This window comes from Salmo trutta, unplaced genomic scaffold, assembly GCF_901001165.1.
Source record: "Salmo trutta unplaced genomic scaffold, fSalTru1.1, whole genome shotgun sequence".
NCBI lineage: Eukaryota > Metazoa > Chordata > Actinopteri > Salmoniformes > Salmonidae > Salmo > Salmo trutta.
The window spans coordinates 315,822-342,277 of NW_021822340.1; the positions used below are offsets into that span (position 1 = coordinate 315,822).

Sequence of the window (26,456 nt, forward strand, 5' to 3'; positions counted from 1 at the left end):
GCTCGGGGATTCAATCTCACAACCTTCCGGTTACTAGTCCAACACTAACCACTAGGCTACCTGCTGGTTACTAGTCCAACGCTCTAACCACTAGGCTACCTGCTGGTTACTAGTCCAACGCTCTAACCACTAGGCTACCTGCTGGTTACTAGTCCAACGCTCTAACCACTAGGCTACCTGCTGGTTACTAGTCCAACGCTCTAACCACTAGGCTACCTGCTGGTTACTAGCCCAGAGCTCTAACCACTAGGCCACCTGCTGGTTACTAGTCCAACGCTCTAACCACTAGGCTACCTGCTGGTTACTAGTCCAACGCTCTAACCACTAGGCCACCTGCTGGTTACTAGTCCAACGCTCTATCCACTAGGCTACCTGCTGGTTACTAGTCCAACGCTCTAACCACTAGGCTACCTGCTGGTTACTAGTCCAACGCTCTAACCACTAGGCTACCTGCTGGTTACTAGTCCAACGCTCTAACCACTAGGCTACCTGCTGGTTACTAGTCCAACACTCTAACCACTAGGCTACCTGCTGGTTACTAGTCCAACACTCTAACCACTAGGCTACCTGCTGGTTACTAGTCCAACACTCTAACCACTAGGCTACCTGCTGGTTACTAGTCCAACACTCTAACCACTAGGCTACCTGCTGGTTACTAGTCCAACACTCTAACCACTAGGCTACCTGCTGGTTACTAGTCCAACACTCTAACCACTAGGCTACCTGCTGGTTACTAGTCCAACACTCTAACCACTAGGCTACCTGCTGGTTACTAGTCCAACACTCTAACCACTAGGCTACCTGCTGGTTACTAGTCCAACACTCTAACCACTAGGCTACCTGCTGGTTACTAGTCCAACACACTAACCACTAGGCTACCTGCTGGTTACTAGTCCAACACTAACCACTAGGCTACCTGCTGGTTACTAGTCCAACACTAACCACTAGACTACCTGCTGGTTACTAGTCCAACACTAACCACTAGACTACCTGCTGGTTACTAGTCCAACACTAACCACTAGGCTACCTGCTGGTTACTAGTCCAACACTAACCACTAGGCTACCTGCTGGTTACTAGTCCAACACTAACCACTAGGCTACCTGCTGGTTACTAGTCCAACACTCTAACCACTAGGCTACCTGCTGGTTACTAGTCCAACACTAACCACTAGGCTACCTGCTGGTTACTAGTCCAACACTAACCACTAGGCTACCTGCTGGTTACTAGTCCAACACTAACCACTAGGCTACCTGCTGGTTACTAGTCCAACACTCTAACCACTAGGCTGCCTGCTGGTTACTAGTCCAACACTAACCACTAGGCTACCTGCTGGTTACTAGTCCAACACTAACCACTAGGCTACCTGCTGGTTACTAGTCCAACACTAACCACTAGGCTACCTGCTGGTTACTAGTCCAACACTAACCACTAGGCTACCTGCTGGTTACTAGTCCAACACTAACCACTAGGCTACCTGCCACCTAAAGAAGGGGTCATTAACTGGAAAATGTTGGCTAAATTGTTTGACATTTCCAACTATAAAAAAGGTGCAAAATGTTCTGACATTGTGTCTCATACAAATGACTGCAGGGTTTGTTTTTCAACCGTTCAACTAGAAAAAGAAACCTATTGGAATATGTTATGTACATTAGTGATATCACTAGTCCATGTCTGTGTGTCTCTATGGAACTCACCGATTCTGTGTCCGGCCTGTCTGCTGATGGCTGCGATACACTGTATGTAGGTACGAGTAGTGGACATGGAGTCGTTACGGGATAACTCTGACAGCAGGTGTTCAATAAGGTCCACAAAGACCAGGTTCCCACAGGACATGACCAGGTGACCCAGAGCGATGATGGTCCTCTTCCTGACCGCCAGGCGGGGGCTGGTCAGCTGAGGAAGCAGGCAGGACAGGATGGAGGGGTGAAAGTTCACCAGGAGACCACCCTGTCTGTTAGAGGAGAGGGAGAGAGGTTAGAACTATGTTAAGTAGTGTTATGTAGTGTCATCAGGCGGTATGATAGGCTGCGTAGGGTCTGGTCAGCTGGGAGAGCAGGCAGGACAGGACGGAGGGGTGAAAGTTCACCAGGAGACCATCCTGTCTGTTAGAGGAGAGGGAGAGAGGTTAAGTAGTGTTATGTAGTGTCATCAGGCGGTATGATAGGCTGCGTAGGGTCTGGTCAGCTGGGAGAGCAGGCAGGACAGGACGGAGGGGTGAAAGTTCACCAGCAGACTAGAGGTTGGCACCAGGAGTGAAAACAAATTCCTGTCCTGTCAAATATTTTCCTGTACTGTCCTTATCCAGAAACCGTTATATATATAACCGTTATATAACCCCAGAATGTTCCTGTACCGTCACAAATCACAAATAACTTCAGATATTCAATTCCCTGTAATAACCTAATCCAATAACAAAGAACCATCTATAGTGTATAATGGGTCCAGGCCAGCGGTCAGACAGTGGAGAACACACCAACCTGGGTCCAGGCCAGCGGTCAGACAGTGGAGAACACACCAACCTGGGTCCAGGCCAGCGGTCAGACAGTGGAGAACACACCAACCTGGGTCCAGGCCAGGGGTCAGACAGTGGAGAACACACCAACCTGGGTCCAGGCCAGCGGTCAGACAGTGGAGAACACACCAACCTGGGTCCAGGCCAGCGGTCAGACAGTGAGAACACACCAACCTGGGTCCAGGCCAGCGGTCAGACAGTGGAGAACACACCAACCTGGGTCCAGGCCAGCGGTCAGACAGTGGAGAACACACCAACCTGGGTCCAGGCCAGCGGTCAGACAGTGGAGAACACACCAACCTGGGTCCAGGCCAGCGGTCAGACAGTGAAGAACACACCAACCTGGGTCCAGGCCAGCGGTCAGACAGTGGAGAACACACCAACCTGGGTCCAGGCCAGCGGTCAGACAGTGGAGAACACACCAACCTGGGTCCAGGCCAGCGGTCAGACAGTGGAGAACACACCAACCTGGGTCCAGGCCAGCGGTCAGACAGTGGAGAACACACCAACCTGGGTCCAGGCCAGCGGTCAGACAGTGAGAACACACCAACCTGGGTCCAGGCCAGCGGTCAGACAGTGGAGAACACACCAACCTGGGTCCAGGCCAGCGGTCAGACAGTGGAGAACACACCAACCTGGGTCCAGGCCAGCGGTCAGACAGTGGAGAACACACCAACCTGGGTCCAGGCCAGCGGTCAGACAGTGAAGAACACACCAACCTGGGTCCAGGCCAGCGGTCAGACAGTGGAGAACACACCAACCTGGGTCCAGGCCAGCGGTCAGACAGTGGAGAACACACCAACCTGGGTCCAGGCCAGCGGTCAGACAGTGGAGAACACACCAACCTGGGTCCAGGCCAGCGGTCAGACAGTGAGAACACACCAACCTGGGTCCAGGCCAGCGGTCAGACAGTGGAGAACACACCAACCTGGGTCCAGGCCAGCGGTCAGACAGTGGAGAACACACCAACCTGGGTCCAGGCCAGCGGTCAGACAGTGGAGAACACACCAACCTGGGTCCAGGCCAGCGGTCAGACAGTGAAGAACACACCAACCTGGGTCCAGGCCAGCGGTCAGACAGTGGAGAACACACCAACCTGGGTCCAGGCCAGCGGTCAGACAGTGGAGAACACACCAACCTGGGTCCAGGCCAGCGGTCAGACAGTGAAGAACACACCAACCTGGGTCCAGGCCAGCGGTCAGACAGTGGAGAACACACCAACCTGGGTCCAGGCCAGCGGTCAGACAGTGGAGAACACACCAACCTGGGTCCAGGCCAGCGGTCAGACAGTGGAGAACACACCAACCTGGGTCCAGGCCAGCGGTCAGACAGTGGAGAACACACCAACCTGGGTCCAGGCCAGCGGTCAGACAGTGGAGAACACACCAACCTGGGTCCAGGCCAGCGGTCAGACAGTGAAGAACACACCAACCTGGGTCCAGGCCAGCGGTCAGACAGTGGAGAACACACCAACCTGGGTCCAGGCCAGCGGTCAGACAGTGGAGAACACACCAACCTGGGTCCAGGCCAGCGGTCAGACAGTGAAGAACACACCAACCTGGGTCCAGGCCAGCGGTCAGACAGTGGAGAACACACCAACCTGGGTCCAGGCCAGCGGTCAGACAGTGGAGAACACACCAACCTGGGTCCAGGCCAGCGGTCAGACAGTGGAGAACACACCAACCTGGGTCCAGGCCAGCGGTCAGACAGTGAAGAACACACCAACCTGGGTCCAGGCCAGCGGTCAGACAGTGGAGAACACACCAACCTGGGTCCAGGCCAGCGGTCAGACAGTGGAGAACACACCAACCTGGGTCCAGGCCAGCGGTCAGACAGTGGAGAACACACCAACCTGGGTCCAGGCCAGCGGTCAGACTGTGGAGAACACACCAACCTGGGTCCAGGCCAGCGGTCAGACAGTGGAGAACACACCAACCTGGGTCCAGGCCAGCGGTCAGACAGTGGAGAACACACCAACCTGGGTCCAGGCCAGCGGTCAGACAGTGGAGAACACACCAACCTGGGTCCAGGCCAGCGGTCAGACAGTGGAGAACACACCAACCTGGGTCCAGGCCAGCGGTCAGACAGTGGAGAACACACCAACCTGGGTCCAGGCCAGCGGTCAGACAGTGGAGAACACACCAACCTGGGTCCAGGCCAGCGGTCAGACAGTGGAGAACACACCAACCTGGGTCCAGGCCAGCGGTCAGACAGTGGAGAACACACCAACCTGGGTCCAGGCCAGCGGTCAGACAGTGGAGAACACACCAACCTGGGTCCAGGCCAGCGGTCAGACAGTGGAGAACACACCAACCTGGGTCCAGGCCAGCGGTCAGACAGTGGAGAACACACCAACCTGGGTCCAGGCCAGCGGTCAGACAGTGGAGAACACACCAACCTGGGTCCAGGCCAGCGGTCAGACAGTGGAGAACACACCAACCTGGGTCCAGGCCAGCGGTCAGACAGTGGAGAACACACCAACCTGGGTCCAGGCCAGCGGTCAGACAGTGGAGAACACACCAACCTGGGTCCAGGCCAGCGGTCAGACAGTGGAGAACACACCAACCTGGGTCCAGGCCAGCGGTCAGACAGTGGAGAACACACCAACCTGGGTCCAGGCCAGCGGTCAGACAGTGGAGAACACACCAACCTGGGTCCAGGCCAGCGGTCAGGCAGTGGAGAACACACCAACCTGGGTCCAGGCCAGCGGTCAGGCAGTGGAGAACACACCAACCTGGGTCCAGGCCAGCAGTCAGACAGTGAGAACACACCAACCTGCAGAGCATGTCAGCCATGATGTCCAGGGCCTCCAGCTGAACTGAAACATCCTCCTGCTTGGCGATGGCACTGGTCAGACGGCCTGTGATCTTTTTACATACGCTGGCAGCCAGGGCCGAGCCTAGAGAGAGGGGGAGAGAGACATGGGGGAGGGGGTTGGAGAGGAGAAAGACAGAGAGACATGGGGGAGGGGGTTGGAGAGGAGAAAGACAGAGAAACATGGGGGGAGGGGGTTGGAGAGGAGAAAGACAGAGAGAGGGAGAAACAGAGAGACAGAAAGAGACAGAGACAGAGTTAGCTAAATGAGTCACACTGCTGTCAGCCAATATGGCTGATGCCTGAAGGTGATGAGGCAGCAAGGCTGTTAACAGATGCTCTCTTCCATCTCCATCGACATGACTGGGAAAGGCCTGAATACAACTGAAGATAAACCAAGTTGGAAGGAGGACATCTAGCTGGAGGGGATGGTCCATCAGTTCATTATCTAACTGGTTTAACTAACACACTACAACACCATCACTAGAGGGGATGGTCCATCAGTTCATTATCTAACTGGTTTAACTAACACACTACAACACCATCACTAGAGGGGATGGTCCATCAGTTCATTATCTAACTGGTTTAACTAACACACTACAACACCATCACTAGAGGGGATGGTCCATCAGTTCATTATCTAACTGGTTTAACTAACACACTACAACACCATCACTAGAGGGGATGGTCCATCAGTTCATTATCTAACTGGTTTAACTAACACACTACAACACCATCACTAGAGGGGATGGTCCATCAGTTCATTATCTAACTGGTTTAACTAACACACTACAACACCATCACTAGAGGGGATGGTCCATCAGTTCATTATCTAACTGGTTTAACTAACACACTACAACACCATCACTAGAGGGGATGGTCCATCAGTTCATTATCTAACTGGTTTAACTAACACACTACAACACCATCACTAGAGGGGATGGTCCATCAGTTCATTATCTAACTGGTTTAACTAACACATTATACATCCTCTCCACAAACTGATATCATGCTCTGATATGTGTTCAATAATGACAGCTTTCAGACTTCTCAGTGCAGAAGTCCTGACTTAGGATCAGGCCCTCCTGCCACGTAATCTTACTCATCATGATCTAAAAAAGAAGGGCAAACTGATCCAAGATCAGCTTTGTGAAGGCCCATGTGTAGTGAAAAGTCATCAGGGTACAGGTTAGGGGTCAGGGGTCATGGTGGTACTTACCGCTGGATGCAGGGGGCAGTTCTCCTATGACAGTCTTCAGTCCGATGCTGGAGATGTCTCGGAGCTGTTCCTTGTCTGCCAGCATGTTGGTACAGAGTGTGTCCACTATAGTCTCGACCTGGTACTCCTTCACCTTACTAACCAACGGACCCAGGCTGGAACACAACACAATATATATATCAATATAAACTACCTGGTACTCCTTCACCTTACTGACCAACAGACCCAGGCTGGAACACAACACAATATATATATCAATATAAACTACCTGGTACTCCTTCACCTTACTGACCAACAGACCCAGGCTGGAACACAACACAATATATATATATATATATATATCAATATATATCAATATAAACTACCTGGTACTCCTTCACCTTACTGACCAACAGACCCAGGCTGGAACACAACACAATATATATATATATATATATATCAATATAAACTACCTTTGTAGTCCTTCACCTTACTGACCAACGGACCCAGGCTGGAACACAACACAATATATATATATATCAATATAAACTACCTTTGTAGTCCTTCACCTTACTGACCAACGGACCCAGGCTGGAACACAACACAATATATATATATATCAATATAAACTACCTGGTACTCCTTCACCTTACTGACCAACAGACCCAGGCTGGAACACAACACAATATATATATATATATCAATATAAACTACCTGGTACTCCTTCACCTTACTGACCAACAGACCCAGGCTGGAACACAACACAATATATATATCAATATAAACTACCTGGTACTCCTTCACCTTACTGACCAACAGACCCAGGCTGGAACACAACACAACACAATATATATATATATATCAATATAAACTACCTGGTACTCCTTCACCTTACTGACCAACGGACCCAGGCTGGAACACAACACAATATATATATATATATATATATATATCAATATAAACTACCTGGTACTCCTTCACCTTACTGACCAACAGACCCAAGCTGGAACACAACACAATATATATATCAATATAAACTACCTGGTACTCCTTCACCTTACTGACCAACAGACCCAGGCTGGAACACAACACAATATATATATATCAATATATATCAATATAAACTACCTGGTACTCCTTCACCTTACTGACCAACAGACCCAGGCTGGAACACAACACAATATATATATATATATCAATATAAACTACCTGGTACTCCTTCACCTTACTGACCAACAGACCCAGGCTGGAACACAACACAATATATATATATATATATCAATATAAACTACCTGGTACTCCTTCACCTTACTGACCAACAGACCCAGGCTGGAACACAACACAATATATATATATATATCAATATAAACTACCTGGTACTCCTTCACCTTACTGACCAACAGACCCAGGCTGGAACACAACACAATATATATATATATCAATATAAACTACCTGGTACTCCTTCACCTTACTGACCAACAGACCCAGGCTGGAACACAACACAATATATATATATATCAATATAAACTACCTGGTACTCCTTCACCTTACTGACCAACAGACCCAGGCTGGAACACAACACAATCTAAGTGGTTCTCTCGTTCCAACAGAAGCTAGTCCAGAGTTAATCTAATGTCATGATAAAACCACCTTGTTACCCCACTGTGAACCATGTGAAGTGGGTCCCTTGTTTAAAAAGGGCTGTAGTTTATTCAGAACAGACTGAGTAACACACTACCATATTACCAGTTAGGCTGAGTGCCTCAACCAGACAGTTTTAGGGCCTCTTATCAGCAGCAGAGAGAGGAAGAGACCTGTTTATTACACAGTACATCATCAGTTGAGCCTACTTGTTCTAGCCATCCAGGTCAGTGTCACCTGATCCGTCATCTCTGTAATGAGAGATCTTTGCGGGTTTTTTTTAAACACCTGTAACTGCCATTTACTGCAATCTAGAGCAACAAAAAAAATGGCCTAAAAATGATATATTTTTTGGTTTGTTTTCTTACATAGTGGTGCAGCCAGTCCACAAAGAGGCACAGTGCCTTTCTTACATTCTGCATTCACAACATACAGAGTAGATTACTACTTCAAAATGGCAACGATACAAAAGCAGGCAAACTGCAGTGTTACTGTAGCCTATATTAACATTAGAAATGTGTGAGAAATACAGCCTAGAGAGATTCATTTTAATTAATCTTCTTATTGATCACATAATCCCTTAAAAGCCTAATTCTAATGGTTTGTTGAGAGTGAGAGCCAAGACGATCACACTGCCGCTGGCTCATAAGCACTGAGACATATCCCCCTAGCTGGGGCAAGGATGATAAAACCAATGCTGCTCTGACATGAAATATACACAGACAAAAATGTCAAATATGCAATAAGACAAGCAAACTGAAGCAAACAGGGTTATTCAATAACACTGTCCATAGTGTTGTGAAACGATATGAATGAAAGAGAGGGAGAAACGGAGGCAGAGAGAAAGAGGCAGAGTGACTGACAGAAGCAGAGGCAGAGAGACATGGCGACAGAGAGAGGCAGAGAGACATGGCGACAGAGAGAGGCAGAGAGACATGGCGACAGAGAGAGGCAGAGAGACATGGCGACAGAGAGAGGCAGAGAGACATGGCGACAGAGAGAGGCAGAGAGACATGGCGACAGAGAGAGGCAGAGAGACATGGCGACAGAGAGAGGCAGAGAGACATGGCGACAGAGAGACATGGCGACAGAGAGACATGGCGACAGAGAGACATGGCGACAGAGAGAGGCAGAGAGACATGGCGACAGAGAGAGGCAGAGAGACATGGCGACAGAGAGAGGCAGAGAGACATGGCGACAGAGAGAGGCAGAAAGACATAGCGACAGAGAGGCAGAGAGAGACATAGCCACAGAGAGAAGCAGAGGCAGAAAGACAGAGGCAGAAAGACCTAGCGACAGACAGAGGCAGAGAGACAGACAGAGGCAGACAGATGGTTAGGGTCTAGATAGTCTCCCACAGGGCCGAGCCAGTCAGTCAGGTGATTCAGCCCCTCTCTCAGTCTCAGTGTTTGACAGCCATGTTTAAACCTCTCTATAATGGTGCCTGAAGTTCAGACAGAGACACCAGGGTTTCCGTTATAGAAAAACATGAAAAGCCAAAACATTTATAATAAACTGTTGCCGGCCAAAGTGGCCAGGTGAAAAAAAATCCCATTGCAAAACAATAAAATACCGACCGTCATGCTTATTGGTCTATAGGTTCATTTGCATCATTTTGGGAATTAAATTGGCCTGTGTGTATTTTGGTTAGTCATCAATGCATCTTATTTATCCAACACAACTATCATAACCTACAGAGTGGGGTTTCTCCTGCAGCTCCTCAGCTTGTTGCTGCCGGAGTAAAACATGTGCTTCTAGAAGCCTGTTTTTGCACATTCATTTGAAATGCTATTTGTTTGTGTTCAAAACAGTTTTGGTGCTCGATTAAGAAGAGCTAATATTTGTATTTCTCAACTGGTAATTGAAGAGAGTCTCCCATTCAAGTGCAGGAATAAAAGCTGTCAGTGCGTCTCCCACCACTTTACAATGGGAGCTTTAGGCCATACGCATTTTGATTACATACTTAATGGTTTTTTAACCCAAATGTTTTATTTCATATCATGAGGCATGTTTTTCCTTGTATTAGAGTAACCTAAAGGCTAAATCCAACCATAGAAAGGTGGAGGAAATTATTTTACACTGAACAAAAATATAAAATCAACATGTAAAGTGTTGGTCCCATGTTTCATGAGCTGAAATGAAAGATCCCGTAAATGTTCAGTATGCATAAAAAGCTTTTTTATGTAAACAAATGAGTTTACATCCCTGTTAGTGAGCATTTCTCCTTTGCCAAGATAATCCATCCACCTGACAGGTGTGGCATATCAAGAAGCTGATTAAAAAGCAATATCATTACACAGGCGCACCTTGTGCTGGGGACAACAAAAGGCCACTAAAATGTGCAATTTTTTACAACACAATGCCACAGATGTCTCAACTTGAGGGAGCGTGCAATTGGCATGCGGAATGCAGGAATATCCACCAGAGCTGTTGCCAGAGAATTGAATGTTCATTGCGCTGCCATAAGCCGCCTCCAACATTGTTTTAGAGAATTTGGCAGTACATCTAACCTGCCTCACAACCACAGACCACGTGTAACCACACCAGCCCAGGACCTTCACATCAGGCTTCTTCACCTGCGGGATCGTCTGAGACAGCTGATGACACTGAGGAGTATTTCTGTCTGTAATAAGCCCTTTTGTGGGGAAAAACTCTTTCTGATTGGCTGCACCCGCCTAGTCATGTGAAGTCCATAGATTAGGGCCTAATGAATTTATTTCAAATTGACTGATTTCCTTATATGAACTGTAACTCAGTAAAATTGTTGCCTGTTGCGTTTACATTTTTGTTCAGTGTTTGAAGACTTCATAGGCAGCGCGTGAGTTTCAAGTTTGGGGAAGCATACAATTTATCCTACCACTTATACCGTTCTGCATGTCAGTTATGATTTTCATATGCGCATATTCATGGTACAGTTTCATAAACAAATGCTTTTTTTTTTTTTTTTTTTTTATCAAAATCACTGTCACGTGATTAATCATAACCTGAATTAAAATTATAAAAATCTCAAAGTTTAAAAAAGTCAACTAATGCGAGATCACCAGCCTCTCTGTCATATGGACACATTGATACACTGTGGTCCATTGGTGGCTAAAGAAATGAGCGCATGGAACTCCCAGCCTATAGGCCAATGCAGCGGTAGGTTTATAACTTCCTTCACACCGACGACTGGTCATTATTATCGAAGGGGAGACTGTTGGAAAGATTTTTCAAATAGCTTGCTGTGAGGACTTTAATACACTGCTCAAAAAAATAAAGGGAACACTAAAATAACACATCCTAGATCTGACTGAATGAAATAATCTTATTAAATACTTTCTTTACATAGTTGAATGTGTTCACAACAAAATCACACAAAATTAATCAATGGAAATCCAATTTATCAACCCATGGAGGTCTGGATTTGGAGTCACACTCAAAATTAAAGTGGAAAACCACACTACAGGCTGATCCAACTTTGATGTAATGTCCTTAAAACAAGTCAAAATGAGGCTCAGTAGTGCGTGTGGCCTCCACCTGCCTGTATGACCTCCCTACAACGCCTGGGCATGCTCCTGATGAGGTGGCAGATGGTCTCCTGAGGGATCTCCTCCCAGACCTGGACTAAAGCATCCGCCAACTCCTGGACAGTCTGTGGTGCAATGTGGCGTTGGTGGATGGAGCGAGACATGATGTCCCAGATGTGCTCAATTGGATTCAGGTCTGGGGAACGGGCGGGCCAGGCCATAGCATCAATGCCTTCCTCTTGCAGGAACTGCTGACACACTCCAGCCACATGAGGTCTAGCATTGTCTTGCATTAGGAGGAACCCAGGGCCAACCGCATCAGCATATGGTCTCACAAGGGGTCTGAGGATCTCATCTCGGTACCTAATGGCAGGCAGGCTACCTCTGGCGAGCACATGGAGGGCTGTGCGGCCCCCCAAAGAAATGCCACCCCACACCATGACTGACCCACCGCCAAACCGGTCATGCTGGAGGATGTTGCAGGCAGCAGAACGTTCTCCACGGCGTCTCCAGACTCTGTCACATGCTCAGTGTGAACCTGCTTTCATCTGTGAAGAGCACAGGGCGCCAGTGGCGAATTTGCCAATCTTGGTGTTCTCTGGCAAATGCCAAACGTCCTGCACGGTGTTGGGCTGTAAGCACAACCCCCACCTGTGGACGTCGGGCCCTCATACCACCCTCATGGAGTCTGTTTCTGACCGTTTGAGCAGACACATGCACATTTGTGGCCTGCTGGAGGTCATTTTTGCAGGGCTCTGGCAGTGCTCCTCCTGCTCCTCCTTGCACAAAGGCGGAGGTAGCGGTCCTGCTGCTGGGTTGTTGCCCTCCTACGGCCTCCTCCACGTCTCCTGATGTACTGGCCTGTCTCCTGGTAGCGCCTCCATGCTCTGGACACTACGCTGACAGACACAGCAAACCTTCTTGCCACAGCTCGCATTGATATGCCATCCTGGATGAGCTGCACTACCTGAGCCACTTGTGTGGGTTGTAGACTCCGTCTCATGCTACCACTAGAGTGAAAGCACCGCCAGCATTCAAAAGTGACCAAAACATCAGCCAGGAAGCATAGGAATTGAGAAGTGGTCTGTGGTCCCCACCTGCAGAACCACTCCTTTATTGGGGGTGTCTTGCTAATTGTTTATAATTTCCACCTGTTGTCTATTCCATTTGCACAACAGCATGTGAAATTTATTGTCAATCAGTGTTGCTTCCTAAGTGGACAGTTTGATTTCACAGAAGTGTGATTGACTTGGAGTTACATTGTGTTGTTTAAGTGTTCCCTTTATTTTTTTTGAGCAGTGTATATCATTCACAATGGATGTTAAAAAAAAACACTTTCCTACATTTCCACGCAGCAGGCCAGGTACTTCTATGTGCTCCCTCAACATTAGGACAGAGAAAACAGAGACGTGCTCATTGGTCACATGGAGCATTCCAAACAAAAGACAATTTAAACATTTTTACAATCTCATAAATGATGGTTATGAAGTATAACAAAACTTGATTCTCACAAGTGTAGCAGGTTGTGAACTTCAACTCTGAGAACGAGAAATGACTAATTAATACAAATAGGAACAGACATTAATGTAACCAAATGACGGGGGATTAACGGTACATTTACTAATGGTGACGTAACAGGGCTCTGATTTTTTTATTTATTTAAATCGAAGGGACAACAAATTTACACCATGAAACAATGAATGCTCAAGAATTGGCGGGAGACAGCTGAGCCATTCTGGAAAGAGACTAGCCTATACCTTCTTGTCTCTACGTTATAAAAATATACTCAAGACATTATTTTCACAAATGTTTTAAAAAGATTTTCACTGACAGCCGCAATCTAATAATCAGCGTGGTCCATTGACACAAGCGCTGCCCAAATTGCGGGCTTCCCAAAAATGCATAGGCCTACGAGCTTGTGATCTGAAACAATCCACAGCAAAAAATAAAAAATAAGAAACCAATGATCCTCAATTCCTCTATAGCCAAGTCCTGCTTTCTGGTTAAGTATTTCACATGATTTATATTCATAGACAGTTGCAATTATAGAATTTGGGTAAAAGTATTTCCATTTATTTTCCTATTGGACCTGCTATGCCATTTCTCATATTAGCAACTCATGATAGTTGTTGCATCTTTAGATCTCACATTTTTATCTCTGTTTGAAACTTAGAAAAAGGGATGTCACATATGGAACAGCTATCTGTGTGAGCTGTTTAGAATGGTGTTTTCCCCCCCGAATTGCATTTTGACAAACACCGTGGGTGGATGCCCTAATGGGTTATGCACCCCAACGCATATGGGTCCGGTAAATATCTCAAATAATAGCCTGTAAATTAAAATCTTCCCGGTCACGTTGTCCGGTGCCACGTTCTCCTAATGGAAACCCTGACACACACACACACACACACACACACACACACACACACACACACACACACACACAGAGATCTCTCACCACTTGACGGCCAGATTCTGGACCTCTCCGTTTTTGTCTTCCAGTAGCTTGAGGATCATCTTGACCACCTTGCGTTCACTGTCATCGTCCAGCTTGATGGAGTCTTTCTGCAGCTCCGACATCAGGTCGTTGGTGGCCATGAATCTACAGGAACACACAGGGAGAAAGAAGACCCAGTTAGACTAACAGGGTTATGATGTTATATACAGTTGATGTCGGAAGTTTACATGCACCTTAGCCAAATACATTTAAACTCAGTTTTTCACAATTCCTGACATTTAATCCTAGAAAAAAACCCTGTCTTAGGTCAGTTAGGATCAACACTTCATTTTAGGAATGTGAAATGCCAGAATAATAGTAGACAGAATGATTTATTTCTGCTTTTATTTCTTTCATCACATTCCCAGTGGGTCAGAAGTTTACATACACTCAATTAGTATTTGGTAGCATTGCCTTTAAATTGTTTAACTTGGGTCAAACGTTTCAGGTAGCCTTCCACAAGCTTCCCACAATAAGTTGGGTGGATTTTGGCCCATTCCTGCAGACAGAGCTGGTGTAATTGAGTCAGGTTTGTAGGCCTCCTTGCTCGCACACACCTTTTCAGTTCTGCCCACACATTTTCTATAGGATTGAGGTCAGGGTTTTGTGATGGCCACTCCAATACCTTGACTTTGTTGTCCTTAAGCAATTTTGGCACAACTTTGGAAGTATGCTTGGGGTCATTGTCCATTTGGAAGACCCATTTGCAACCAAGCTTTAACTTCCTGATGGATGTCTTGAGATGTTGCTTCAATATATCCACATAATTTTCTTTTCCTCAAGAAAATGAAGTGCACCAGTCCGTCCTGCAGCAAAGCACCCCCACAACATGATGCTGCCACTCCCGTGCTTCACAGTTGGGATGGTGTTCTTCGGTTTGCAAGCCTCCCCCTTTTTCCTCCAAACATAACGATGGTCATTATGGCCAAATAGTTATATTTTTGTTTCATCAGACCAGAGGACATTTATCCAGAAAATACTATCTTTGTCCCCATGTGCAGTTGAGAACAGTAGTCTGGCTTTTTTATGGCGGTTTTGGAGCAGTGGCTTCTTCCTTGCTGAGCGGCCTTTCAGGTTATGTTGATATAGAACTCGTTTTACTGTGGATATAGATCATTTATACCCGTTTCCTCCAGCACCTTCACAAGGTCCTTTGCTGTTGTTCTGGGATTGATTTGCACTTTTTGCACCAAAGTACGCTCATCTCTAGGAGACAGAACGCGTCTCCTTCCTGAGCAGTATGACGGCTGTGTGGTCCCATGGTGTTTATACTTGCGCACTATTGTTTGTATAGATGAACGTGGTACCTTCAGGCGTTTGGAAATTGCTCCCAAGGATGAACCAGACTTGTGGAGGTTAACAATTTATTTTCTGAGGTCTTGGCTGATTTCTTTTGATTTTTCCACGATGTCAAGCAAAGAGGCACTGAGTTTGAAGGTAGGCCTTGAAGTACATCCACAGGTACACCTCCAATTGACTCAAATGATGTGAATTCGCCTCTCAGAAGCTTCTAAAGCCATGACATTTTCTGGAATGTTCCAATCTGTTTAAAGGCACAGTCAACTCAGTGTATGTAAACTTCTGACCCATTGGAATTGTGATACAGTGAATTATAAGTGAAATAATCTGTCTGTAAACAATTGTTGGAAAAATTACTTGTGTCCTGCACAAAGTAGATATCCTAACCGACTTGCCAAAACTATAAGTTTGTTAACAAGAAATGTGTAGAGTGGTTGAAAAACTAGTCCATGAATCTACAGGAACACACAGGGAGGAAGAAGACCCAGTTAGACTAACAGGGTTATGATGTTATATGTTCATAAGACATCCAACTAAAGAATCTTCTAGAGCAGAGGCCCCCCTTCCAGCATTAGGGAACATCGTTCGCGCCACGTCTATTTCTATGTTGTTATTTTATATAGCTTACTGCACCTGGTATTCTCCCAGGCGGTCTCCCGTCCCAGTGCTAATCAGGCGTGTTCAGGGTGGTATGGCCACAAGCATACCCCCCTTTTCCCTGAATTACATCCCTTGGCTCATCTCTGCAACTCCTCAAAGGGCTCGGGAGAGGCGAAGTCATGCGTCCTCCAAAACATGACCCGCCTGGCCGCCTACCTCTATCACACCGCCTGCTTGACCCGGATGTCAGCCGCACCAATGCGTCAGAGGAAACACAGTTCCACTGACAACCGGGGTCAGCTTGCATGCGCCCGGCCCTGTCACAAGGAGTCGCTAGAGCACAATGAGCCAAGGAAAGCCCGACCGGCCAAACCCGCCGAAGGGTTTTAACACCACTGAGCAAAGAGAATGGAACCCTCCAAAGGGTTTTAACACCACTGAGCTAAGAGAATGGAATCCTCCAAAAGGTTAACACCACTGAGCTAAGAGAATGGAACCCTCCAAAGGGTTTTAACACCACTGAGCCAAGAGAAGGTAACAAGTCAAGTGCTCTGACATTAGAAGCCAAAGCAAATCAACACTAGTACAAAGATCAAGCTACTATCTCCGAGGAGAGGAACGATTGAAGCCTAAAGCACTAGATGATACCAGACAGCCCAGCTCTGATCTCTTAGAGTGGTGGGGTAACTTTTACCATCAAATCCAATTTAATACATGGGAGTATACATCACACAAGATCAGCTTTAAGACACCATCTTGTCTCCATCTTAACACATCAAAGAACTCCTGGTGTGATTCAAGAAAGACCTTTTCCTAAATACTATGCTCCTCAACACTAATCTCGTTTGATAATCTCTGACGCGTCGCCCCCCCCCCCCCCCCCCCCCATCGGAACGCAAGAAGCTTTTTAAACAAGAGGGACACGACAGCGAGAAGGAAGAGAGAAAAATAATGAATAATGCATGAGGTCCATGGCCCACACTCACTGAGCGGCAGCCCCACAGCATGAGGTAATGGGCTGGAGCACCCACACTGACAGAGCGGCAGCCCCACAGCATGAGGTAATGGGCTGGAGCACCCACACTCACAGAGCCCCACGGCATGAGGTAATGGGCTGGAGCACCCACACTGACAGAGCCCCACGGCATGAGGTAATGGGCTGGAGCACCCACACTCACAGAGCGGCAGCCCCACAGCATGAGGTAATGGGCTGGAGCACCCACACTCACAGAGCAGCAGCCCCACCACATGAGGTAATGGGCTGGAGCACCCACACTCACTGAGCGGCAGCCCCACAGCATGAGGTAATGGGCTAGAGCACCCACACTCACTGAGCGGCAGCCCCACAGCATGAGGTAATGGGCTGGAGCACCCACACTCACAGAGCAGCAGCCCCACAGCATGAGGTAATGGGCTGGAGCACCCACACTCACTGAGCGGCAGCCCCACAGCATGAGGTAATGGGCTGGAGCACCCACACTGACAGAGCGACAGCCCCACAGCATGAGGTAATGGGCTGGAGCACCCACACTCACTGAGCGGCAGCCCCACGGCATGAGGTAATGGGCTGGAGCACCCACACTCACTGAGCGGCAGCCCCACAGCATGAGGTAATGGGCTGGAGCACCCACACTCACCGAGCGGCAGCCCCACAGCATGAGGTAATGGGCTGGAGCACTCACAGAGCAGCAGCCCCACAGCATGAGGTAATGGGCTGGAGCACCCACACTCACAGAGCGGCAGCCCCACAGCATGAGGTAATGGGCTGGAGCACTCACAGAGCAGCAGCCCCACAGCATGAGGTAATGGGCTGGAGCACCCACACTCACAGAGCGGCAGCCCCACAGCATGAGGTAATGGGCTGGAGCACCCACACTCACAGAGCCCCACGGCATGAGGTAATGGGCTGGAGCACCCACACTCACAGAGCGGCAGCCCCACAGCATGAGGTAATGGGCTGGAGCACCCACACTCACAGAGCGGCAGCCCCACAGCATGAGGTAATGGGCTGGAGCACCCACACTCACAGAGCGGCAGCCCCACAGCATGAGGTAATGGGCTGGAGCACCCACACTCACTGAGCGGCAGCCCCACAGCATGAGGTAATGGGCTGGAGCACCCACACTCACAGAGCCCCACGGCATGAGGTAATGGGCTGGAGCACCCACACTCACCGAGCGGCAGCCCCACAGCATGAGGTAATGGGCTGGAGCACTCACAGAGCAGCAGCCCCACAGCATGAGGTAATGGGCTGGAGCACCCACACTCACAGAGCGGCAGCCCCACAGCATGAGGTAATGGGCTGGAGCACTCACAGAGCAGCAGCCCCACAGCATGAGGTAATGGGCTGGAGCACCCACACTCACCGAGCGGCAGCCCCACAGCATGAGGTAATGGGCTGGAGCACCCACACTCACAGAGCCCCACGGCATGAGGTAATGGGCTGGAGCACCCACACTCACAGAGCGGCAGCCCCACAGCATGAGGTAATGGGCTGGAGCACCCACACTCACAGAGCGGCAGCCCCACAGCATGAGGTAATGGGCTGGAGCACCCACACTCACCGAGCGGCAGCCCCACAGCATGAGGTAATGGGCTGGAGCACCCACACTCACCGAGCGGCAGCCCCACAGCATGAGGTAATGGGCTGGAGCACCCACACTCACTGAGCGGCAGCCCCACAGCATGAGGTAATGGGCTGGAGCACCCACACTCACAGAGCCCCACGGCATGAGGTAATGGGCTGGAGCACCCACACTGACAGAGCCCCACGGCATGAGGTAATGGGCTGGAGCACCCACACTCCTCTCTCTCTCTCTCTAAACTGGGGCGTGAGAAAACACTTTCTACCAGGGTGTGATCTTCTATAGTGGAAATCAATCTTCACTACCACGGTACCACCACCACACTAGATAAACATTAGTAGGACCTTAGAAAATCTATTTTATTTTACCCAAAATTCCATTTTCTCTGTTTAGTTGTTTTCAGGTTTTTGCTGTCAAAAATCACACTTAGTTTTTATTTTTTTTAATGTGATGTTCTAAGTCCACTTTTGAGGTCTGGGTAAAATCTAAGAAATGCTCATTTTGGGGTGTACATACCCTTTAAATCTGTGGCACCAGCAAGAGACTTGTTTGGTTAGCGGTGTTTCTGTAGCACACATGTGATTGCTAATAATTGATGCAAATCATCATCATTATACATATCATTCTGCCAGGAAGGCTACTTTGTAGTTAACATTTAATTGAGAAGGTTTTTGGGAAAGCCTTTCCATCTACCAGAAGACTGTTGTCATTATTAGCATCATCGCTAACTGCTACACTTAGTGGTAGACAAACGTGCACACACAGACAGGGGCTTTCCCCAGCTAAAGGAAAATACAAATCACTGATACATTTTGTTCATGTTTTATAATAATCTTGGCCAAATGAACACAGTCTAACAAGTTCAAATAATTTAGTTGATTCCGTCCTCGTTCTCCACCACCCTCATTATAAAGGGCCCTAAATTAGACGAGGACAACAAGACTCACACCTACACAAACATGACAGAGTGGATAACATTAGACCTCCCACTCAAATGTGAAAGGCCATTGATTTCACCCTGCTAATAATGATGTCATCATGCAAACGTGCAGAAGCAAGGAGCACCCCTTTACTCCCTCTATAATGTGGTGTTAGAACTCAAATTCAAATAGGCCTACAACTGACACAAATGTCAGATAGCAAGGCTCCACTCCCACCGCCAGGCTCCACTCCCACCGCCAGGCTCCACTCCCACCGCCAGGCTCCACTCCCACCGCCAGGCTCCACTCCCACCGCCAGGCTCAGAGGTTAGGCCGAAACTCTCAACAGCTATTTCTTGTCTGATTCACTTCAGAGAGTTCTGATTCTAGAGGTAGATTTACAATGTCATTCAACCATGATGGATAATCCAGTGAGCTGGTGTCAAGTCATGCTTTTGGCAGCTGTATAAGCAATCCCTCAAAACTAGAAGGCAATGGGGGCACACAGTGGAACAGGCTTCCTGTAAAATAGTCCTGTACCATTTCTCACCGTCCCACCCCAGGTACCACAGAACACAAGCCACCGTTAGTCATTGTTATGAACCTGAAATAGTCTGGGACCTGTAGAGTTATTGGCAAGACTGAGAATCTGGGAAGTAGCCTAAGTTGACAAGAAAGAAGAGAGGCTAGGAGTTCCCACACGTGCATAGGAAATCTCATCCAACCAGACGGCTCACTCTAGCAATTGAGCCTGGGGGTGAGGTTAATGCATGGTTATGGTAAACTGTTTCAGAGATAGGCCCGAGAGACATTACATATTATTGGGGCACACTCAGTATGTCAGGGGACTGGTTACTTTCAATATGTTTTATAGTTGTAACATCTGACATTTCAGAGCAAATGTCAGTGACAAATGACTTTGTGTCTACCTATCTATCATCTCTACAGGTGTGGGAAACACTGGAAACCACCAGAACAAGACAACAGGAACGCAGCATTGGATTCCCACAGGTGCACACATCTAAGATGATCTCTGTAGTGAAAAAACTGCAACATTTATCAGGTGGTAGATTACGACTATGTAGTTATACATGTATGCTGTGTAGTTATACATGTAAGTTCATGACTCATGGCAACTGTAACAGAATTGTGAAGAGCAGAATGCTGGCTTACATCATCAGATTTTCTGTAGAAACAAGTGTTCCTCTAATGTGAAGTTGATATGGCTGCAGACTAATTCACGGTTTGGGTTGGAAGTCAATCAAGTTGTTTCTAGTTCGTTGGTTATGATTGTGTGTTTGGTATGGTTTATATAAACCACCTGACAGTGAGGTAGTGGTATGCTTCAAAGCTAGCTAATCAGCTAACTACCTAACTACATGAACTACATTTTGACTCCCCGAGCAGCCAAAAACATAAACATGCTGGCTGAATTATGTTATGGATGTACTGTGGCTAGCTAACGTTAGCTAAACAATCATTGATATGGCATTTGTAGACTGCTGGGATATGTGCAATGCCATTCTAGCTAACTACTTAGTTAACAAACTAGCTAACTAGTGTAGTCCACTTGGTTGAGTTAGCTAGCTAAATTCGATAACGTTTTCTACCTCAAAACGTTAGCTAGTTTACTAGCTAGCGTTGACAGTAATGACTGTCAGAGCGAATTAGCTAGCTAGTTAGCAACATGACAGTGTTAAATGTAACTAGCTAGCTATATACACTTTGCAAAACTGACAAATTATAAATATAATGTCAAAATGTTAATGTGGGTTCCTCGCAAGAATGTGTTTATAGCGAGTGGCTAACATTGTTAGTTAGCTAGCTAGCGAACGTTAGCAGACTAGCCAAATGACAGAATTGATTTGAGGCCTAGCTAGCTAACTTGCAGGGTTTTCATATGGGACGATACCGGTTTGAGTAAAAGTTCAGAATCACAGCGTCATTTCAAATGCATAGACTGTTAGAATATTGTATTTACCTGAAATCCTTGTCGCTTGATGTCATTTTTTCCAATAGATTAGAGATATGGTATGAGGCGCTCGCCATGTTTGCAGTCTGTTGGAGTAGCCTGCTAGCAACCACCAGTCAGTATCACGGGGCGGAATTCTTATCCACTTATTTACCTATTTACTTCTCTTAACGATTGAAATCGATTCAGTTTCCACTGTCACTTTCCTTTCGATGGAGCGAAGTGATGATCAGCGGCGGAATAGCAGAGAATTTAGTCTCATCCTGCGGAGTTTTGGATGTGTTTGAATGGAGATCTCACTTTGCTCTGCAGAGAGGAGGAGCTGCAGAACCAGACGATTTCGCTGCTGGGGGTCAAAGTTGAGTTTGTTATAGGGGGACGGGACCAGACTAGTGAGTTTGTTATAGGGGGACGGGACCAGACTGGTGAGTTTGTTATAGGGGGACGGGACCAGACTGGTGAGTTTGTTATAGGGGGACGGGGCCAGACTAGTGAGTTTGTTATAGGGGGACGGGGCCAGACTAGTGAGTTTGTTATAGGGGGACGGGACCAGACTAGTGAGTTTGTTATAGGGGGACGGGAGCAGACTAGTGAGTTTGTTATAGGGGGACGGGAGCAGACTGGTGAGTTTGTTATAAGGGGACGGGACCAGACTAGTGAGTTTGTTATAGGGGGACGGGACCAGACTAGTGAGTTTGTTATAGGGGGACGGGGCCAGACTAGTGAGTTTGTTATAGGGGGACGGGGCCAGACTAGTGAGTTTGTTATAGGGGGACGGGGGCAGACTAGTGAGTTTGTTATAGGGGACGAGGCCAGACTAGTGAGTTTGTTATAGGGGGACGGGGGCAGACTAGTGAGTTTGTTATAGGGGGACGGGACCAGACTCGTGAGTTTGTTATAGGGGGACGGGGGCAGACTAGTGAGTTTGTTATTGGGGGACGGGACCAGACTAGTGAGTTTGTTATAGGGGGACGGGACCAGACTAGTGAGTTTGTTATAGGGGGACGGGACCAGACTAGTGAGTTTGTTATAGGGGGACGGGACCAGACTAGTGAGTTTGTTATAGGGGGACGGGACCAGACTAGTGAGTTTGATACCATCGATCACCACATTCTTTTGGAGAGATTGGAAACCCAAATTGGTCTACATGGACAAGTTCTGGCCTGGTTTAGATCTTATCTGTCGGAAAGATATCAGTTTGTCTCTGTGAATGGTTTGTCCTCTGACAAATCAATTGTAAATTTCGGTGTTCCTCAAGGTTCCGTTTTAGGACCACTATTGTTTTCACTATATATTTTACCTCTTGGGGATGTCATTCGAAAACATAATGTTAAATTTCACTGCTATGCGTACGACACACAGCTGTACATTTCAATGAAACATGGTGAAGCCCCAAAATTGCCCTCGCCAGAAGCCGGTGTTTCAGACATAAAGACGTGGATTGCTGCCAACTTTCTACTTTTAAACTCGGACAAAACAGAAATGCTTGTTTAAGGTCCCAAGAAACAAAGAGATCTTCTGTTGAATCTGACAATTAATCTGGATGGTTATACAGTCGTCTCGAATAAAACTGTGAAGGACCTCGGGGTTACTCTGGACCCTGATCTCTCTTTTGAAGAACATATCAAGACTGTTTCAAGGACAGCTTTTTTCCATCTACGTAACATTGCAAAAATCAGAAACTTTCTGTCCAAAAATGATGCAGAAAAATGAATCCATGCTTTTGTTACTTCTAGGCTGGACTACTGCAATGCTCTACTTTCCGGCTACCCGGATAAAGCACTAAACAAACTTCAGTTAGTGCTAAATACGGCTGCTAGAATCCTGACTAGAACCAAAAAATGTGATCATATTACTCCAGTGCTAGCCTCCCTACACTGGCTTCCTGTTAAGGCAAGGGCTGATTTCAAGGTTTTACTGCTAACCTACAAAGCATTACATGGGCTTGCTCCTACCTATCTTTCCGATTTGGTCCTGCCGTACATACCTACACGTACGCTACGGTCACAAGACGCAGGCCTCCTAATTGTCCCTAGAATTTCTAAGCAAACGGCTGGAGGTAGGGCTTTCTCCTATAGAGCTCCATTTTTATGGAATGGTCTGCCTACCCATGTGAGAGACGCAGACTCAGTCTCAACCTTTAAGTCTTTACTGAAGACTTATCTCTTCAGTAGGTCCTATGATTAAGTATAGTCTGGCCCAGGAGTGTGAAGGTGAACAGAATGGCTAGAGCAACGAACCGCCCTTGCTGTCTCTGCCTTGCCGGTTCCCCTCTCTCCACTGGGATTCTCTGCCTCTAACCCTATTACAGGGGCTGAGTCACTGGCTTACTGGTGTTCTTCCATGCCGTCCATGGGAGGGGTGCGTCACTTGAGTGGGTTGAGTCACTGACGTGGTCTTCCTGTCTGGGTTGGCGCCCCCCCCTTGGGTTGTGCCGTGGCGGAGATCTTTGTGGGCTATACTCGGCCTTGTCTTAGGACGGTAAGTTGGTGGTTGGAGACATCCCTCTAGTGGTGTGGGGGCTGTGCTTTGGCAAAGTGGGTGGGGTTATATCCTGCCTGTTTGGCCCTGTCCGGGGGTATCATCGGATGGGGCCACAGTGTCTTCTGATCCCTCCTGTCTCAGCCTCCAGTATTTATGCTGCAGTAGTTTATGTGTCGGGGGGCTAGGGTCAGTCTGTTACATCTGGAGTATTTCTCTTGTCTTATCCGGTGTCCTGTGTGAATTTAAAAATGCTCTCTCTAATTCTCTCTTTCTTTCTTTCTCTCGGAGGACCTGAGCCCTAGGACCATGCCTCAGGACTACCTGGCATGATGACTCCTTGCTGTCCCCAGTCCACCTGGCCGTGCTGCTGCTCCAGTTTCAACTGTTCTGCCTGCGGCTATGGAACCCTGACCTGTTCACCGGACGTGCTTGTTGCACCCTCGACAACTACTATGATTATTATTATTATTTGACCATGCTGGTCATTTATGAACATTTTAACATCTTACATTTTACATTTTAGTAATTTAGCAGACACTCTTATCCAGAGCGACTTACAGTAGTGAATGCATACATTTTTCTCTCCGTACTGGTCCCCCGTGGGAATCGAACCCACAACCCTGGCGTTGCAAACACCATGCTCTTCCAACTGAGCCACACGGGACTATGTTCTGTTATAATATCCACCCGGCACAGCCAGAAGAGGACTGGCCACCCCTCATAGCCTGGTTTCTCTCTAGGTTTCTTCCTAGGTTTTGGCCTTTCTAGGGAGTTTTTCCTAGGGAGTTTTCCCTAGCCACCGTGCTTCTTTCACATGCATTGCTTGCTGTTTGGGGTTTTAGGCTGGGTTTCTGTACAGCACTTTGAGATATCAGCTGATGTACGAAGGGCTATATAAATACATTTGATTAGATTTGTTATAGGTGGATGGGAGCAGACTAGTGAAGTACAACTTGGCTATATCATAAAAACAAAAATGTAATATGAAAACAAAAACAAAAATTAGCTTTTTGGTCTTCATTTAAGGTTAGGCATAAGATAAGCAGTCGAGGTTTAGCCATAATGATGACTTTATAGTCCGTCAAATCAAAGGCACTCCTTCGATATAAAGTTGTTTTTGACGAAAATTAAAACATGTCAGTTTGTCACTTTAATTAGGTTGGAGTAATGACATGTTCAACTACTTAAGAACTTGGCTTGAATCTACATTGTTCTTTTAGATTTCGAGAAAATGTACAACTAATGAAGAATCTGTCACTTCTCAGATTGACTCCACAAAACCCGGCCTGGTCTGTTTCTCAAGCCTTTCATGAAGTCTCGCGATGTATTTGTATTTATTAGGGATCCCCATTACCTGCTACCTCTTCCTGGGGTCCAAACAACATTAAGGCACATTACATATAAAACTAAATATAAAATAGTACATAATATGACATTTTTAGACCACTACAATACAAAATAAACAATACCACCATACCACAATATTACAATGTACGTGTGTGTAGAGTGCGTGTGCTAGCGTATGTGTGTGTATGCATGTGTCTGTACCTGTGTGTGTCTCTTCACAGTCCCCGCTGTTCCACAAGGTGGATTTTTACCTGTTTTTAAAAATCTGATTCTACTGCTGATGTGGAATAGAGCTCCATGTAGACATGGCTCTGTGTAGTACTGTGGGCCTACCATTGTATGTTCTGGACTTGGGGATTGTGAAAAGACCTGTGGTGGTATGTCTTGTGGGGTATACATGGGTGTCCAAGCTGTGTGCAAGTAATTCAAACAGACACCTCGGTACATTCAGCTTGTCAATGTTTTTACAAAAACAAGTTGTGAGGAAGTCAATCTCTCCCACTTTGAACAATGTTGCACCTCTAGGTTTAGAAACTCTGATAATACAGTATGAAGATAGGCAGAAACTGCTTCTTCACACATACAGCAAGTAATTGCATTATTTTCATGATCAGTAAAGAGCAATTGATTATGTATTTTCAGAAAGGGTGATGGAAGGCAGATCCATTTGGCATGTGGCTAGCAAGCTAGCTAGCTAAGCAAACAACATGTGCTTCATCAGAGATTAGTCTTTTGGAAAAAGTTTAACATCAGAAAGTCCTCATCCTGGTAAAGTTGTCAGTTGGACTTTTGTCATCACCACTACAGATATAAAGCAGATCAAACAACATCTGGATATAGCCATCTAGTTTATCCCCTGACAGTTAGCTTGTTAACTAGCCATCTAGTTTATCCCCTGACAGTTAGCTTGTTAACTAGCCATCTAGTTTATCCCCTGACAGTTAGCTTGTTAACTAGCCATCTAGTTTATCCCCTGACAGTTAGCTTGTTAACTAGCCATCTAGTTTATCCCCTGACCGTTAGCTTGTTAACTAGCCATCTAGTTTGTTCCCTGACAGTTAGCTTGTTAACTAGCCATCT

The 26,456-nt window shown here is 47.2% G+C and overlaps 1 protein-coding gene across 2 annotated transcripts in view; it reads right to left on the minus strand.

Moving 5' to 3' along the window:
* cand1 (cullin-associated and neddylation-dissociated 1) overlaps positions 1–21,891 on the minus strand; it is a 55,066-nt gene extending 33,175 nt beyond the window's left edge. For both annotated transcript variants that reach the window (XM_029743583.1, XM_029743582.1), the window contains exons 1-5: positions 21,555–21,891; positions 14,131–14,274; positions 6,547–6,701; positions 5,289–5,412; positions 1,696–1,952 (exon numbers count right to left, since the gene is read on the minus strand). In XM_029743583.1, the coding sequence (XP_029599443.1) occupies positions 1,696–1,952; positions 5,289–5,412; positions 6,547–6,701; positions 14,131–14,274; positions 21,555–21,622 (748 nt within the window). In that variant the 5' untranslated portion in view covers positions 21,623–21,891. The remainder of the gene's footprint in view (positions 1–1,695; positions 1,953–5,288; positions 5,413–6,546; positions 6,702–14,130; positions 14,275–21,554) is intronic.
* Between the last annotated feature and the right edge of the window lie 4,565 nt (positions 21,892–26,456).